The sequence below is a fragment of the Acinonyx jubatus genome, chromosome C2, assembly GCF_027475565.1.
Source record: "Acinonyx jubatus isolate Ajub_Pintada_27869175 chromosome C2, VMU_Ajub_asm_v1.0, whole genome shotgun sequence".
Classification (NCBI taxonomy): domain Eukaryota; kingdom Metazoa; phylum Chordata; class Mammalia; order Carnivora; family Felidae; genus Acinonyx; species Acinonyx jubatus.
In genome coordinates this window covers 81,227,308-81,245,900 of record NC_069384.1, presented here as the reverse complement: position 1 = coordinate 81,245,900, position 18,593 = coordinate 81,227,308, and the positions used below count along the sequence as shown (strand labels likewise).

Here is an 18,593-nt window from a genome sequence, read left to right as displayed (position 1 = left end):
CCTCCTTTTGAGAATTTTGTGGAAATGTGACATTGGATTGTTGTTAAATAGATTCATTGCTCTCACTGCTATAGCCTTATTTGGGTAGTGCTTTTCTACAAAATTTTGTACTTTTCCCACATTTTATACATCTCCCTAATCTCATTTGAAGTGAGGGATTTCTCTGCCTTTTTCTCCTCCTTCTCTGCAGGTGAGATGCAGACACAGACTTCTTATAAAATCTTGCAATATCGGCCACTTGCATACCTCATTCATACTTCGATGATTTCCTTCTTAACTTCCATTGTAATCATCTCCTTCTTACCGCCTTTCTTTTCAGCCTTTTTCTGCATGCAGTCCATTGTATATGCTCGCATGGATGTTGGCTATAGTACAGTATTAATAAACTCTTGGCATATACTATATTTAATGTAGCTGGCAGTAGAGGAAAGGGTCTATATCTGGAGGCAGCCTAATCTAGAATAAAGCAAAGCATGGCTAAGCTATTGTATGGAAAAACAAGGGACTGTCCATAGGTGCTTTGAAGTGACAAAAAATACACTAGTGCCAGTTGTGGGCACCTTCCACTGTTCTGAAAAATCACAGATTACTGCCAAACACCGTGGCCTGAGACCGAGCATCTGAGCAATGGGAGACGATCACCCACAATCCTGCAAGTGAAAGAGAGAAGAACCACTGGGTCAGCTGTGATCATGTGACATTCAGCATCTTGTACTACTCATATTGCAAGACATCACTCGTTTATCAAGTTAAAATTTATTAGAAATGTTTGCTTCTCTCGTGGAACACTCACAGGACAAGTTACTCACAATGCAAGGCATTATTGTATTTAGAAAGGATTACTGATTAAGAGATGTACACTTGCTTACATTATGCTCACTATTCATATACCAAAAGTAGTAATTTCAGTTTATTATAACCAATCGCAAATTCCTATAATCTGCACACCATAAGAATTACTGGTCACTTCACCCACTCTTGAGGCTCTTACTTTATTGTCTTGTTGCCCTTGACCCCTTTGCCTACACCTGATATAATTATACTTCTGATTTCTTTTAACCAAGAGATAGACTTATATTACTCCTCAGAATCTTACTTTTTAGATGTAACTTAGAATAAAAAGGGTCCTAAAGATCATTTAATCTAAGTCTCTTATTTTAAACATTTGTGAACAGTGGCCTTCACAACCCTAGAGCACAGTGGGTGGTAAGAGTCCATGTTACAGATGAGAAGACATTATTAGTCCTTAATATTACTTAATTGGTCATGACCTTTAACTCATCAACTAACTGCCTGCTCTACACTTTACCCTGGTCCCAAACTATTGGTTAAGCCAACAATATATGGTTCTCTACCCTCAGATGTATTCCTTCTTCTGTATGCTTCATTGACTCATTGGTTTTTTGTCTGTGAAAAGAATCTAATGGAAATTCTAAAAACAAGAATTAAGGTGGTTTTTTCTCTATGTATTCTTTAGGAAGATACTTAACTCAAATGCCAAGTTTTATTTTTTGTTTCCACATAAAGATTTTATTTCTGAAAAGGTTTTGAGAGAATTGCTGAAGATACTTTTTCTGTTTTAGATGAGCAAGTTGTTATGGGCAACAAGCTGCTTGTATATATTAGGTAAGAGATTTTTTTTTTTTTAATTTATCTACATGTACTTTTTCTATAATTCCCCCTCCCCCCGCCCCGTATTCTTAGAGGTACTGTCATGTCCTATGTGTATAGTGCTTTTCATGTTTTATTGCTTGTACAGTAGTGGTTTTCAACCATGGGTGATTTTGTCCCCCATTGGTACACCACCCCCCCCCCCCCGCCCCGATCTTTGGCAATGTCTAGAGACATTTTTGCTTGTCACATTTGGGGCTGGGAGAGATATGCTGCTGGCATCTAATGGGTGGTGGCCAGCGATGTTGCTGAGTGCATAGGGTAGTCCATACAATGAAGAATTATCTCTGTCAAAGTATCAATAAGGCTGAGGTTGAGAAAGCCTGGTGGTAGAGTATTTTATTTTTAGCACTGGAAACTCTGTGGAATATGTGTTCTCTCTCTTTTTTATAAAAGGGCAAGAGATGTGTTCAGGTCATGAAAAAGTTAGTGACAGAGGTTAAGCTGTGAAATGTTTATCTCCTCTCCTTACTCCTCAAACAGAATTCTTTCCACAAACTATGGAGGCTCAGAATTATGTCCCAATAGAACTTTTGGACAGATAGCTGGCTGGCAGGGTGGCAGGGCGGAAGGTGGCAGAACCTGCCAAAGCATCATTTTAGCTCCTATCTAGTGCCAGAGTTAACTTTGAGACCTGTTTCACACTTGTTACATCGATTCTTTAGAAGAACATATGCAGCATCTCCCCAGTACTTTATTGTCTGTACTTGAAATTTCTTAGAATATGCTGTCTCTAATCCAACATTCAAAATTGATGGCTAGTTCAAAGAAGTTTAAAATCTGTGCCTTTCCCCCCCAGAATGAGGACATATTCAGAAGACATCTTTTTTTTTTTTTTCAACGTTTTTATTTATTTTTGGGACAGAGAGAGACAGAGCATGAACGGGGGAGGGGCAGAGAGAGAGGGAGACAGAATCGGAAGCAGGCTCCAGGCTCTGAGCCATCAGCCCAGAGCCTGACGCAGGGCTCGAACTCACAGACCGCGAGATTGTGACCTGGCTGAAGTCGGACGCTTAACCGACTGCGCCACCCAGGCGCCCCAACAGAAGACATCTTTATAGTTGAACCCGCAAGGCATAAACCATAAAACATTAGCCATAAGGAAGGTCTGATTTGGAGGTAAAACTGTATAGTTAATTTCTCATCAGTTTCTCCTCCCTGAAGACTTGTTCTGTTGCAGACATTTTCCAGACCTTTGTTAGACTAGCTTGTTCCCTGTCTTTAATCACTGTTCTTAGAGCCACTGGTTTGAAGTTTGTGAGAACATTAGGCTTTTCACTGGTAAAACATAACGTAATGGTGCCATTAGGTATTTTTCTGGTGCCGAGTATGAGACTTTCAGATAGTCTGTTCTCATTCCTTCCTGTCCACTTAGCGTGGCGTAGGTTTCTTTTAGGAAAAATAAGAAGAAATGAAAGTGCTTACTCTGTCACAGGATGTGTTTATTTCACCACCATCCCTGTTGCTCACATTTTCTGAACTGGCTCTCATCTTCATCAAGTTTGAACTTGATGTGACAAAAGCCGAGTGTGCTTAAACACCAAATGAGTATCTTGGGTTTGAGAAACAATTACAAGTCACCAAATCTGTTCTCCTTTTCTTCTAGCTGTTGTCTAGCAGGCCGAGCCTATCCCCTTGGTGACATCCCTGAAGATCTTGTTCCCTTGGTTAAAAACCAGGTTGGTGCTATTTCCACACCTCTTGTTAATATGTACTATATTATGATCCACACCTCTTGTTTTATGATCCACACCTCTTGTTAATATGTACTATAGATGAACTGTAATTGAAGGTTACACGTGAGTCAGGAGCTATCTGCTATGGTAGGAGAGAACCTACCCACCATCACTACAGCCAGTAATGATAGCAGAATCAGGTTAGAGAAGTTACAACATGGTGGCAATTTAAACTAAATTCCACCTGCCTTTATTTTGTCCAACTGGCAGTTGCTTCAGCAAGATACTTTGTAAGGAGAGAATATCGTCAACTTTTTTTTTTTTAACTTGAAGGTTTTTGAATTTCTGATTCGCCTGCATTCAGCAGAAGCCTCCCCTGAGGAAGAAATCTACCCCTATGTTCGGACTTTGCTACATTTTGACACAAGAGAATTTCTAAATGTATTGGCACTGGTAAGAGATAATATGATTTTAAGATGTTTTTAGAGGAACCAGGGTAATAAATTTTTTTTAATGGAAAGAAAGATGTGTATGCAGATACAGTTTTGATACCCTGACAGCGAGCAGTAAACATTTCAAAATGTTTAATTTTGTTGTGCCACCCATATTTTATAATTCTTTATCTCCCTTCCTTTCCCCCTCGTCCTCTTGTCCCTTCTTCTCCCCCCACTCCCCTGTGTCTCTCTGTCTCTTTCTAACACATCCTTATCAAAAAGCTAAAGCAGAATTAGATGTGTGGTACATTTTTGGTTTCATAAATTATATTATTTCATATACTGAATATGGAAGAAGGTTGAAGGACATGTAGTGGTGATGATAGTGGAAATAACTGGAATTTAAAAGGAATCTGGGAGCTTCGTGCTGAAAAAAAATCCTTATACATGTTTAATTGAAGATGGATTTGGGTGAGCCAGGTTGTCTATGAAAATGCCCCCAGGGGAATAATTATATAACACATAATATATCATTCCAATTAAATAGTATTGTAGTTGTTTTTTAAAAAGCTTTTGGTGATATGGATAGTGCTTATATTACAGTGGTTAGTGAAACAATAGACCCACAAATGTATAAAACACACAAATGTTGCCTATGCACAATATTTAGAGAAAAAAAAAACAGAAGGAAATAAGACTTAAATATTATTAGTGATTGTGAGATGGGGCAAATTTCTCTAATGAACATACAGTACATTTATGAATTGAATAATGTAATAAGCTGTTAAATAAAAAGAAAGCCTATGAGAAAGTTAAGATTCCCAGTTATATTATTTTAATTAGTTTATTTGAATATTTGGCTTCAGAAGTAGTAATTTTAATTGCATAGGAAGAAGGGAAAAGAAACTTAGAACTGGAAGTCAGATCTGATTGGTTTAAGAAACCTTGGGGCGCCTGGGTGGCTCAGTCGGTTGAGCGTCCGACTTCGGCTCAGGTCATGATCTCACAGTTTGTGGGTTCGAGCCCCACGTCGGGCTATGTGCTGACAGCTCAGAGCCTGGAGCCTGCTTCACATTCTGTGTCTCCCTCTCTCTCTGCCCCTTCCTTGCTCATGCTGTGTCTCTCTCTGTGTCAAGAATAAATAAACATTAAAACAAATTAAAAAAGAAAAAAAAGAAACTTTAAACAACCTTAGAGAACATAAGAATAGTTGGTCTCTGGCATGTAGGAAAAAAGAAACAAAGTGATGAGGCAGGGGGTACAGAAAAAGTAGTAGAGAGCAACAAAGAATTTTAACTAATTTTCCTTTTTTTTTTTTTTTAAGGGCTCTGGTAGCGTTTGGAATTGTGCTGATATCTGAATTGAGGATTGATTGATAGTAAGGTTGCAGTACAATCTCATTTGCATAGCAAATATGAGCACCTAGTATGTCACATGTACTGTACTAACTGGGAGTGTACCCTTGGCTGACAAGATATAAACCCTGCCTTTGTGGAGGAGAGCTTCTAGACTTTTAGATAAGTAATTATAGCAAAGTGTAGTGTGTGCCATTGGTGAAGTGCAGGATGCCATACACACACCTAAGAGAGGAATCTAATGGAAGGTTAAGGAAGGTTTCTTGTATGAAATGATGTTCATGTTGAGTCTCAAAGGATGGATAGAAATTAGGATTAGGGAAAAGTATTCTAGGTAGAAGGACAGAATATATAAAAAGGCCTGGAAACAAGACAGAACAATGTATACTAAGGAATTGGAAAAAAAAAAAAAATCAGTATGACCACATCTTGAAGTGTAAGGAAGCCTATAGTGAGAAACAAATCGAAAAGGTAGGAAGAGACTGAGTTTTTTAATCCATGGTGAGAAGTTTAGACTTCTACACTAGAGTAGTAGGTAGCCACCGAAACCTTTTAAGTAGAGGAATATCATGATTTGTAGTTTAGAAAAACTCCCCCTAACTGTTGTATGAAAATGGGTTGTAATAAGACAACTTTGGAGGCAAGAAGATATGTTAGCAAATTTTTGTAGTAATCTAAAGTATAGTATAGAGGTGGCTTGAATTAAGGCTGTGATACCAGGGATAATAAGATGTGAAGGGATTTGAAAGATATTTTAGGAAGCAAATTGGCCTAAAACATAGGGCTTATTGTGCCACTGGATGTGAAGGATAAGACAAATGGGAAGTGTCAAAGATTCCTAGATTTCTGACTTGGTTAATTGGATATATGGTGGTTTATTCATTAGGGAATCAGAAGAGAAACTGGTTTCTCAGAAGATGAGGGGTAGGACGAGGTTGTGGTGAGCGATGGGGAAACATATAGATATTAATTCTCTTTTGGACTTAATGAATTTGAAATGCTTGAAAGGCATGTGGAGGTTTTCTTACATGCTTGTATCATGTGTTGGCTGCATGCCCAAGTACCAGAGCTGGAGAAATTGGCAAGACCTAGGATCTGAAATCCTGGACTCACTACCTGTTTTGCCACGATTGATTCATCATCCAACTTTCCTAATTCAGTTAATATATCTTAATAAAAAACATTTTCAGGGGCTTGTAATTTATGTGACAGATTTTTAAATCCCATTTTACCACTTTTTTTCACTTTGGAATATTTTTTAAAGTAAGGTTTTTAAATTTAGCTTCCTTGAGGTATAATTTATATAAAATATAGTATGGTTCATCCATTTCAAGAGAAGAGTTTTACAAATGCATACGGTCTTGTGACCACTCTTACAACTAACATGGAACATTTCCATCACATCCTAAATGCCAGCCCCTGGCAATTGCCAATTTGCTTTCTAATACTGAAATTCTGCCCTTGCCAGGATGTCATATAAATAGTATCATATGCTTTGTAGTTTTTTTCGGGCTTCTTTCACTTAAAATAATGCTTTTGAGATTTATCAGTGCTGTTGCTTGTATTAATAGATTGGCCCTTTTTTAAATAAGTTTTTTTAAATTCCAGTTAGTTAACATACAATATAATATTAGTTTCAGTTGTACAGTATCGTGATTTAACATTTGCATACAATATTCAGTGCTCATCACATGTGTACTCCTTAATCCCCATTACCTATTTAACCCATCCCCCCCACCTCCCCTCTGGTAACCATCAGTTTGTTCTCTATAGTTAAGAGTCTGTTTCTTGGTTTGCCTCTCTCTTTTGTTTTCCCCTTTGCTCATTTGTTTTGTTTCTTAAATTCCACATATGAGTGAAATCATATGGTATTTGTGTTTCTCTGACCGACTTAGTTCACTTACCATAGTACTAATTCCATCTGTGCCATTGCAAATGGCAAGATTTCATTCTTTTTTATGGCTGAGTAATATTCCATTGTGTGTGCGCGTGTGCACATGCCGTATCTTCTTTTTTTCCTAATTTTTTTAAAGTTTATTAATTTTTGAGAGATGGAGAGAGGAGAAGGTATAAGTGGAGAGGGGCAGAGAGAGAAGGAGACACAGAATCCAAAGCAGTCTTTAGGTTCTCAACTGTCAGCACAGAGCCCGATGCGAGGCCCGAACCCATAAACCTTGAGATCATGACGTGAGCCAAAGCCAGACGCTTAACCAACTAGCTACCCAGGCACCCCCACCATATCTTCTTTATCCATTCATCAATCAGTGGACACTTGAGCTTTTTCCATAATTTGGCTATTATAGATAATGTGGTTATAAACATCAGAGTTCGTGTATCTCTTCAATTTATTTTTGTATTCCTTGGGTAAATACCCAGTAGTATGACTGATGAATCATGGGGTAGTTCTATTTTTAACTTTTTGAGGAACCTCTTTATTGTTTTCCACAGTGGCTACATCAGCTTTCATTCCTACCAACAGTGCAAGAAGGTTCCTCTTTCTTCATATCATCACCAACGCCTGTTGTTTCTGTATTGTTGATTTTAGGCATTGTGCCAGGTGTGAAGTGAAATCTCATTGTAGTTTTGATTTGCATTTCCCTGATAATCAGTGATGTTGAGCATCTTTTCCATGTGTCTGTTGGCCATCTGTATGTCATCTTTTGGAAGAATGTTCAAGTCTTCTGTCCATTTTTTAATTGAATTATTCATTTTTAAGCTGTTGAGTCTTACAAGTTCTTTATATATTTTGGATAATAACCCTTTATCAAATATGTCATTTGTAAATATCTTCTCCCATTCCATAGGTTACCTTTTTAGTTTTGTTGATTGCTTCCTTTGCTGTTTTTATTTTAATATAGTTCTAGTAGTTTATTTTTGCTTTTGTTGCCCTTGCCTCAGGAGATATATCTTGAAATAAGTTGCTATGGCTTATGTCACTGTCTATGTTCTCCTCTAAGATTTTTAGGGTTTCAGTTCTCACATTTATGTTCCTAATCCATTTTGAATTTATTTTTGTGTTTGATGTAAGAAAATAGTCCAGTTTCATTCTTTTGCATGTAGCTGTTCATTTTTCCCAGCAGCATTTGTTGAAGACACTGTCTTTTTCCCATTGCATATTCTTGCCTGCTTTGTCAAAGATTAATTGACCATATAATTGTGAGTTCATTTCTGGGTTTTCTATTCTGTTGTATTGATCTTTGTTTCTGTTTTTGTGCCAGTACCATACTGCTTTGATTATTACAGCTTTGTAATAAAACTTGAAATCCAGAATTGTGATGCTCCCAACTTTGCTTTTCTTTTGTCAAGATTGCTTTGGGGGTGCCTGGGTGACTTAGTTGGTTAAGGGGCCGACTTCAGCTCAGGTCATGATCTCATGGCTCATAATTTGGAGCCCCATGTTGAGCTCTGTGCTGACAGCTCAGAGCCTGGAGCCTACTTTAGATTCTATGTCCCCTTCTGCTCTGTCACTCTGTCTCTCAAAAATAAATAAACATCAAAAAAAAAAAAAAGTGCTTTAACTATTTGGAATCTTTTGTGGTTCCATACAAATTTTAGGATCATTTGTTGTAGCTCTGTGAAAAATGCTGTTGGTATTTTGATAAGGATTACATTAAATCTATAGATTGCTTTGGGTAGTGTAGATATTTACAGTATTTGTTCTTCTAATGCATGACATGGAATGTCTTTCTTTCTTTCTTTTTGTTTTTTTAAAGTGTATTTATTTTGACAAAGAGAAAGCACGAGCAGGGGAGAGGCAGAGGGTGAGGGAGAGAGAGAATCCTAAGCAGACTCAGCACTGTCAGCATGGAGCCCTATGCAGGGCCAGAACTCAGGAACTGCGAGATCATAACCTGATGTGAATTTGGACACTTAACAGACTCAGCCACCCAGGTGCCCTTGGAATGTCTTTACATTTCTTTGTGTCATCTTCCATTTTTTTCATCAGTGCTTTATAGTTTTTAGAGTACAGCTCTTTCACCTCTTTGCTTAGATTTATTCCTAGCTCTCTTACTGTTTTTGGTGCAGTTGTAAGTGGGGTTGATTCCTTGATTTCTCTTTTTGCTGCTTCGTTATTGGTATATAGAAATGCAATAGATTTCTGTATGTTGATTTATATCCTGCAACTTTACCGAACTTCTTTATCAGTTCTAGCAGTTTTTTGGTTGAATCTTTAAGGTTTTCTATATATAGCATCATGTCATCTGCATATAGTGAAAGTTTTACTTCTTCGAAGTTTTTACTTCGATGCTTTCAATGCCTTTTATTTCTTTTTGTTTGATTGCTGTGGCTAGGATTTCCATTACTATGTTGAATAAAAGTGGTGAGAGTGGACATCCCTATCTTGTTCCTTACACTAGAGGAAAAGCTCTTAGTTTTTCCCCATTTAGGAGGATTTTAGCTATGGGTTTTTCATATATGGCCTGTGTTATGTTGAGGTGTGTTCCCTCTAAATCTACTTTGTTGAGGGTTTTTATCATGAAAAATGGTATACTTTGTCAAATGTTTTTTCTTCATCTATTGAAAGGATCATATGGTTCTTATCCTTTCTTTTGTTAATGTGATGTATCACATTGATTGGGAATATTGAACCACCCTTGCAACCCAGGAATAAATCCCACTTCACTATGGTGAATGCTTTTTTTTTTTTAATATATTGTTGGATTTGGTTTGTTAATATTTCATTGAGAATTTTTGCATCTGTGTTCCTGAGGAATATTGGCCTCTAGTTCTCTTTATTTTTTTTTTATTTTTCATTTTTTTAACGTTTATTTATTTTTGAGACAGAGAGAGACAGAGCGTGAGCAGGGGAGGGGCAGAGGGAGAGGGAGACACAGAATCTGAAGCAGGCTCCAGGCTCTGAGCTGTCAGCACAGAGCCCGACGCGGGGCTCGAACTCACGGACCGTGAGATCATGACCTGAGCCGAAGTCGGACGCTTAACCGACTGAGCCACCCAGGCGCCCCTCTCTTTATGTTTTTTAAGTTAATTTATTATTTTGAAAGAGAGAGAGAGAGCGAGCAGATAGGGGAGGGCCAGAGAGAGGGAGAGAGACTCTCATGCAGGCTCTGTACTGTCAGTACGAAGCCCGATGTGGGGCTTGACCTCATAAACTATGAGATCATGACCTGAGCCGCAGTCAGAGGACACCAACTAAGCCACCCAGGCACCCCTTCTTTTTTTTTTTTAAAGTTTATTTATTCTAGTTATCTTTTTTAGTGGTGTATTTATCTGGTTTTGGTATAAGGGTAATGCTGGCCTCATAGAATAAATTTGGAAGTTTTTCTCTCTTTTCTGTTTTTTGTAATAGTTTGAGAATAGATATTAACTCTTATTTAAGTGTTTGGTAGAACTTACCTGTGAAGCCATCTGGTCCCGGACTTTTCTTGTTTGGGAGTTTTTTGATTACTGTTTCAATTTCTTTGCTAGTTATTCATCTGTTCAAGTTTACTGCTTCTTCCCATTTCAGTTTTGGTAGTTTATATGTTTCTGGGAATTTATCCACGTCTTCTAGGTTGTCCAATTTGTTGGCATATAGTTTTTTATAATCTCTCATAATTGTTTGTATTTCTGTGGTGTTGGTTGTTATTTCTCTACTCTCACTGTGATTTATTTGGGTCCTTTTTGAGAAGACTGCCTAGGAGTTTATCAATTTTATTAATTTTTCAAAGAACCAGCCCCTGGTTTCATTCAGCCCCTGTTCCATTTTTTAGTTTCTGTTTCATTTATTTCTGGTCTTATCTTTATTATTTCCTTCCTTTTACTGTTTTTGGATTTTGTTTGTTCTTTTCCTAGCTCCTTTAGTTGTAAGGCTAGGTTGTTTATTTGAGATATTTCTTGCTTCCTGAGGTAGGCCTGAATTGCTATAAAGTTTTGGACTCCTTTTGCTGTATCCCAAAGGTTTTGGACCATTGTGTTTTCATTTTCATTTGTGTCCATGTATTTTTTTCATTTCTTCTTTGATTTCCTGGTTGAACATTCATTGTTTAGTAGCATGTTGTTTAACCCTCCTGTATTTGTGGTCTTTCCAAATGTTTTCTTATGGTTGACTTCTAGTTTTATAGTGTTGTGGTCAGAAAAGGTGCATGGTGTGATTTTAATCTTTTTGCATTTGTTGAGGCCTGTTGTGTGACCTAATATGTGACCTATTCTAGAGAATGTTCCATGTGCACTTGAAAACAATGTGCATTCTGCTGTTTTAGGTTGGAATGTTCTGAATATATATTTAAGTCTATCTAATCCAGTATATCATTTAAACCCATTCTTTCCTTGTTGCTTTTCTGTTTAGATGATCTGTGCATTGATCTAAGTGGGTGGTAAAGTCCCCTACTATAATTGTATTATTATCAAGTAGTTCCTTTTTGTTTGTTACCAATTGTTTGATATATTTGGGTGCTACTTGTTTGCTGCATACATATTTACAATTGTTATGTCGTCTTCTTGCTGGATTGCTCCCTTTATTATTATATAATGCCCTTCTTTGTCTCTTGTTACAGTCTTTGTTTTAAAGTCCAGTTTGTCCAGTGTTAAGTATTGCTACTCTTTCTTTTGGCATCCATTTGCATGATAAATATTTCTCCCGTCTCCTCACTTTCAGTCTGAAGGTGTCTTTATATAGGCAACGTGTAGATGGGTCTTGTTTCCTTATCCATTCTGACACCCTATGTCTTTTGACTGAAGTATTTAGCCCCTTACATTCAAAGTTATTCCTGATAGATATGTATTTATTTCCATCTTATCACTTACTTTGTGGTTGTTTTTGGAGATTTTCTCTGATCCTGTCTTGTCTTTCTCTTGAGTTTTGCTGATTTTCTTTAGTGATATATTTGGATTTCTCTTTGTTGCATGTTTATTAGTGGGTTTTGATATATGGTTACTATTAGGTTTGTATATAACCTCTTCTGCAAATAATAGTTCTTATTAAGTTGATCTTTGTTCAACTTTGTATCCATTCTCTTCCCTTTTGTGCACATTTTGGGTATATGTTATTGTATTTTATATCCTTTTTCTTGTGTGAGTTGTTTGGCTGAATATTAGAGAAATACTCATTTTTACTGCTTTGTGTTTTGTGCTTTTATACTGTCACTTTTGTCCTCTCCTTTCCACTCAAAGAGTCCTCTTTACTATTTCTTGCAGGGCTGGTGTAGTGGTCACGAACTCCTTTAGTTTTTGTTTGTCTGTGAAGCTTTTATCTCTCCTTCTATTCCAAATGGTAGCCTTGCTGGATATAGTATTTTTGGCTGCAGATTTTTCCCATTCAGCACTTTGAATATATCAAACCACTGCCTTCTGGCTTGCCAAGTTTTGTTGAAAAATCTCCAGATAGCCTTATGGATTTTCCCTTGTAAGGTAATGACTTCTTTTGTTGCTTTTAAGATTCTTTTCTTCATTGCTATATTTTAAAAATTTAATTACAATATGTCTTGGTGTTGGCCTGATTTTGTTGATTTTGATGGGTGTTGTGTGTGCCTCCTGGATCTAGATGTCTGTTTCCTTCCCTGGATTAGGGAAGTTTTCAGCTATTATTTCTTTAAATAAATTTTCTGCCCTCTTTTCTCTCTCTTCCTCTAGGGCTCCTGTAATATGAATGTTGTTATGTTTGATAGAGTCCCTGAGTTCCCTATGTCTGGTCTTAACATAATTCTTCCTCTCTTGTTCAGCTTAATTACTTTCTTTTACTTTTTCTCTGGGTCATTAATTGATTCTTCTGCTTTTCTAGCCTGCTTTTCATTGCATCAAGAATGTTTCTAATCTTGTTTGTTGCCCTCTTTGTCTCTGATTGATTCTTCTTTAACTCTTATCTTTGTGGTAAGGGTCTCACTGATGTCTTCTTTTCTCAAACCCAGTGAGTATCCTTGTGATTGTTGCTTTAAATTCTCTGTAAGGCATGTTACTTATATCACTTTCACTTCAATCTCTGGCTGCGGCCTTATCGTATTCTTTTACTTAGGATAAATTTCTCTGTCTTTGCATTTTGTCTAAATCTCTGCCTTATGTGTGTTAGAAATGCTAGTTATGTGTCCTGCTCCTGAAAGTAATGGCCTTAAGGTAATGTAGTGCCCAGGGCCCACCTAGTGCTTCAGGGAATGTATCTAGTGTGTGCTTGTTTGCTCTACTGTTGTTTTCTGGTTGCTCTATCCTTCAGGCCAGTGGTCTTAGAAGCTCTCCTTGCCTGCCATAGACAATGTTTGGTCCTGGCCTGCATGTGGGCAGTTTTAACTAAGTGTGCTCTGATCTGCTTGTGGAATGAGACCTGTCACCACCTCCACTGGAACTGAGGGCTTGCAAAACTTTCTGGTCGGGAGATGTGGTATGGGCAGGGGGTTTGTGTTGGTTTTCTAAGGGGGGGCCCACTGTGCTGGAACTGATGCAGGCGTGACTGAGAAGGGCAGTTCCACCAGAGTACAGAGGGGTGGGGCTTGTTGTAAGCAAGTTAGGCAGCCGGTGTCAGAACTGCACTGCTTCCCACACGTGGCTCTGTGTTTCTGCTGAGGGGCAAGAGAAGAAAATAGCACTAGCCAGCTCCTTTGTTTCCCAAAGAGGTGTGGTGTGTCCATGACTGCTGCCTCTCCAGGAAGAGTTCTGAGAAGAGCAAATAATGTACATCCCCCCCCCCCCACCCACCTCCATGTGCCTCAGATTGCTGCTTCCACACTGTCTGCCCCCAAGTTGCTTGCTTACCTTCTCTCCAGGGGCCCCTCAGTGCCCTCCAGCTCTATCACAGCTAAGCCTGTGACCTTTAAAATTCCAGGCTTCCCACCCCCATCAACCTTCAGTTTGTTTTCAGTCTTTAAGAGTCTGGGGAGGGTGGGTGATGTGTATTGAGGAGGGCACCTTTTGGGATGAGCGCTGGGTGTTGTATGGAAACCAGTTTGACAATAAATTTCATATTAGAATAAATAAATAAAAATAAAATAAAAATAAAATTCCAGGCTTTAAGCCCTGCTGATTGCAAGAATTCGTGAAATTCAGCCCCTCTTGTTTTCCAAGCTAATGGCTTTGGAGAAACGTTCTCCTTGTGCTTTCCCCTGTGTGCTCCTTTCTCTCTCATTCTTCTCCAAGACTACAGCTCCCTCCCCTCCAAAGGAGCTGCTGTTTCTCTTCTAAACCATGTCTCCACACTTTCCACCATCTTCAGTGTGGCCTCTTTTCTCCCTTTAGTGGAGTTTGTTCAGTCAATCTTCAGGTCAATTTCTGAGGTATGTAGGATGATTTGATAGGTATCTAGTTGTATTTATGGGACTAGGTGAGTCTAGGATCCTTCTACTCTGCTGTCATATTCTCCTGAACCAGGTTGTTCCTTTTTATGGCTGTGTAATTTTCCATTTTATGTGTGTACAGTTTGTTGATCTGTTCACCAGATTTGCTGGGTCATTTGTTAAGTGTTTTATTTTACTTTGTAAGAAACTGACAGGCTGTTTTCTAAAGTGGTTCTACCATTTTACATTCCTGCTAGTAGTATAGGTATCAGTCTGTTCCTTCATCTCACCAACACTTGCTATAGTTTTTTTTTTTAAATTGACCATTCTAAAAGGTGTATAGTGGTATCTAATTATCGTTTTAATTATATTTTCCTTTTAACTAATGTCAGTAAGCATCTTTTCATTAAAATATATTAGCAGAGAAGACATGTTTGTCATCTGTATATATTCTCTTTGGTGAAATATCTGTTCATATTTTTAAAAATTGTGTATTTTCTTGCTAGGTTTGAAAGTTCTTTACAAATTTGAAATACAAGTTCTTTGTCAGATTACATAAGCTTAGCAAATGTTTTCTCCCAGTCTAGTTTGTCTTTAAAGACTGATAGTTTTACTCTAAGATATCACTCAGAATTGACTTTTCTGGGTCATACCATGTATACTATAGGCCTGTTCAATGTGTGAATTCAAGTCCTTTTATTTCAAGAAAGTCTTCTTGAATTACAGATTTAAATGGTTTTTCTACTTCATTATTTTGTTTCATCTTAAACTACAATTATTTGTATATTGTATTTTCTTTATCTTCTCTGTCATCTTTTCTCTGATCTCTTTTACTTTTTTATTTAAATTTTATTAGTTCTCTTCATATATGCATTCAATTTCTCTTACTTTACTTGTGGTCATGTCTGTGCTTTTGGGTGGCTTATAGGTCTTTGTGCTTCACAAACTGTCATTCTCCATTAGGACATGTTATTCCTCCAACAAGCATTGTATAATTGGAAGCATCTTCAATGGAGTGATAATGACAATGACATGTCATTTTAGTGGCAGCTGGAAACTACAACCAAAATATGTCATTATATATATCATCATATTCATACTATAGTATATCACCACTTAATTATGTTTATACAAGTAAACTTTCAATATGTTTCAAAGCAGTGAATACATGCTGCCAAAAGGAAAATGGATAAGAAATTATTTTCTTACTAGCTGTCACTGCTGTTGTTTTTAATACATATGTTAATTTCTCCATGATTTTTAGTTAAATAGCACTTGTAGCAGATAGTACCTTTTATTTGTACCTGCAGAGTGACATCTCATTTTGGCAGGCTGAGGTGGGGGTGGAGGTATGTGTTTGTATTAGTGTATATTAGTGTGTTCATAAACCTGAAGATAGAACTGAGAGACTTTGTAGTTCATCTTTCTGTCTTCAGGCAGGGTAAAATTTAACCCACTTAAACATTAAAATATGTTCTGTTTGAGTTTACAGACTGAGAGTTCCTGAAGTCTCCTTGGTAACTCATCTCAACTTTTCTCAACTAACTGGCAGCAAAGCAGTCTCGTTGAAGAAAGAGCTTTAAAAAAAGAAAAGATTTTATTTTTCTGTCATTAAGTAGACAGATGAGCATCATTTGTTTAAAGCACTTAGTGTGTGTCAAGAGAGGAGAAGGAAGGGCATACTCATCCAAAGTATTATTGCAGAAGTTGGGGAAATTTAGGGCCTACTTAAAGAACAGCAGTATTTTGGTTTGAATGTAACCATAATGTAGTCTTGAAAGTTCATGGCTTTAAAATTCCTTTTTTTAAATCTCTTGGGACACTATGTGGTCTATTTTATTGTTTCAGGAAAATAAGCACTAAATTACTGCTGTATTTCTAAGACCCACATGTGCTAAGTGAAAACCACAGGAAAGATCTTCAAGTCTTTCATCACTTTTATTATTCAATAAATATTTTTGTTTTAATTTTTTTGGTAGTGAAAACAATGTTAATTCCTTCATATATGCATTTTATAGGTACTAGGTATTTTCAGAATCCGATGCTGTCATTTACTTTGGTACATGTTTTGTTCTAAATATATCTGGCTCTACTTGTGCAAGGACATAAGAATGCTGTACTTGGTGTGTTTTGAAAATGGAATACTTAGTCCTTATATGTAGGCTTGAGGATTTTAACATTGTGACAGTTTTACCATAATTTAAAAAAAAATCTGTCATTGAACATCATTTTTTTTAGTTTTAATGAAAATCATGAAAGTTATTTTTCATGAAAGTTAATAAACTGTACTTCAGTTATTATTTCTAAATAGCCTAAATGGAATGATGGCTGAGCATGTAACATGTATTTTCTCAAGCCCTTGTTCATAAATTTGCCTCTTACCCTTAGTGTTTCTTCTTTTTCATTGCCTGTAAACTTTGCCCTCCTTTCTGAAGTCACTCTTTGGTTGTATGATAGTTACTATATTTTTATGCTTGTTATCTGGTTTTAAAGTCCTAGAATACCATGCAGTGTTAAATGCTATAGCTCTCTGGCTAACTTACTAAAAACAACTTACTATTTAAAGGTATAGAAGGAAAAACCTGATGAGGAATGGTTATCTTATTTGGGATTTTACCTGCCTAATAGTAAGAAATTAATATCTTGTTTCCTTCAAATTTTACAAATAATAATTTTTAAAAATTTCTTCCTGTTAGACTTTTGAAGATTTTAAAAATGACAAGCAAGCTGTAGAATATCAACAACGAATTGTGGACATTTTGTTGAAAGTGAGTACTCAGAGAATAGATGTCTTTGTATTAATGTTTAAGAAAGTTGAATTGTTTTATAGCAAAAATAATCTTATTTAATAATCTTATTTAATAAAGCAGTATGTCCAAAGAAATTTTGTTGTGATGTCTTTGTCTTCCAAACCTGAGTGAAAAACTAACCATTAATTCAAAAAAAAATTGTTACTGTATCTTAGCTGTACACTTGCTACTAGGACACAGGGTACTGCCCTTGAGAGATGCATTTTGTGGTAATTACTATATTAATATGATTTTGTGAAATAATGGTGACTGACTTCAGAATGCTTTAAGAAAACAATTAATGTGAAGAATCTTCTTCTGTCTCAGACCAGCATCACTGTGTTGCTGTAGTTTGACCGTGGCACTGAGATGGTGGTAACACTTCAGAATGATTAGAGGCACAGAGAAGATCATCTCAGTTTAAATCTAACTAAATTCAGTCCAAAGCTATTTTGAGATCCATGCTGTTGCTAATGAATGAATGCAGAGACAGATGCTTTTCCTTTCCATCTGCACAGTTTGAACCAGGCCAGTTTCTTGTAGTTGAAAGCTTAGAATTTTCATCCTGTTCATTTGGCTGTAGAATGGAGATTTCTTCCTCTTAGGGAGTTTTCAATTATTTTGGACAAGATACCAAAATTAAATGTTCTCTAATTGTGTATGACATTAATGCATTACATTTATAATAGTTCTTTATAATTTTCAAAGCACGTTTATATACATTATCTTAATTGAGCTATTTATTAACCTTGTAAGATAGGCAGTGATGAATATGAGAATAAGCTTGCTAAGCCCCCAAAGAATGCCAGTTTGATCCAGGTAGGTAGTATGGAGAGTTTTTACCTGGAGTTCCTAAATGGTCTCTCAATACCTAATCTTGTCTTCCTTTAATTTGTGATCTTGCCTTTCCTTTATTCTTCCCTGACTCCCTGTTGGATCAGTTGGAATTGAGTACAGCTGTGAGAGAAAATACAAAATAACGATAGTTTAATTGTGATGGGAATTTATTTTTCTCCGTGGGAGTCTGCAGGTAGGCAACCTGATCTGGTAGAGTGGCTTCACAAACTCATTAGGGATGCAGATGCCTTCTGCTTTCACTGTTACTATTCTTAGTACATGGTTTCTGTCTTTTGGTCCAAAATATCTGCCTGGGTTCCAGCCGTCACCTCTACTTTCTAACCAGCCTGAATGCAGAAAGAGATGAAGAAAGGAGTTCCCTCTCTTTAAGAAAACTTTTTAGAAGTTGTGTACTACAATTCTGCTTATAACATGTTGATCAGAACTTAGATATATTGCTTCTCAGCTGCTAAGAGAGACTGAGAAATGTACTCTGTATTGTGGGTTACCATGTGTTTAGCCTAAAATGAGGAGTTCTGTTTCTAAGTTAGGAAGGAAGAACAGATGTTGGAGCACAAGTACTAGTTTCTGCCATACTCATCTAAAGCTGTTTAACATGACATCCAAGATCCTT

General features: G+C 37.0%; 1 protein-coding gene across 13 annotated transcripts in view; it reads left to right on the top strand.

The window, feature by feature from the left end:
- Positions 1–18,593, top strand: part of VPS8 (VPS8 subunit of CORVET complex) — a 253,159-nt gene that overhangs the window by 100,205 nt on the left and 134,361 nt on the right. For all 13 annotated transcript variants that reach the window (XR_008297776.1, XR_008297777.1, XM_027061270.2 and 10 more), the window contains 4 exons: positions 1,584–1,626; positions 3,278–3,350; positions 3,681–3,800; positions 17,030–17,101. Coding sequence is in view for 11 of the 13 variants with exons in the window: in XM_027061270.2 (XP_026917071.1) it covers positions 1,584–1,626; positions 3,278–3,350; positions 3,681–3,800; positions 17,030–17,101 (308 nt within the window). In the remaining 2 variants the exon portion in view is untranslated. The remainder of the gene's footprint in view (positions 1–1,583; positions 1,627–3,277; positions 3,351–3,680; positions 3,801–17,029; positions 17,102–18,593) is intronic.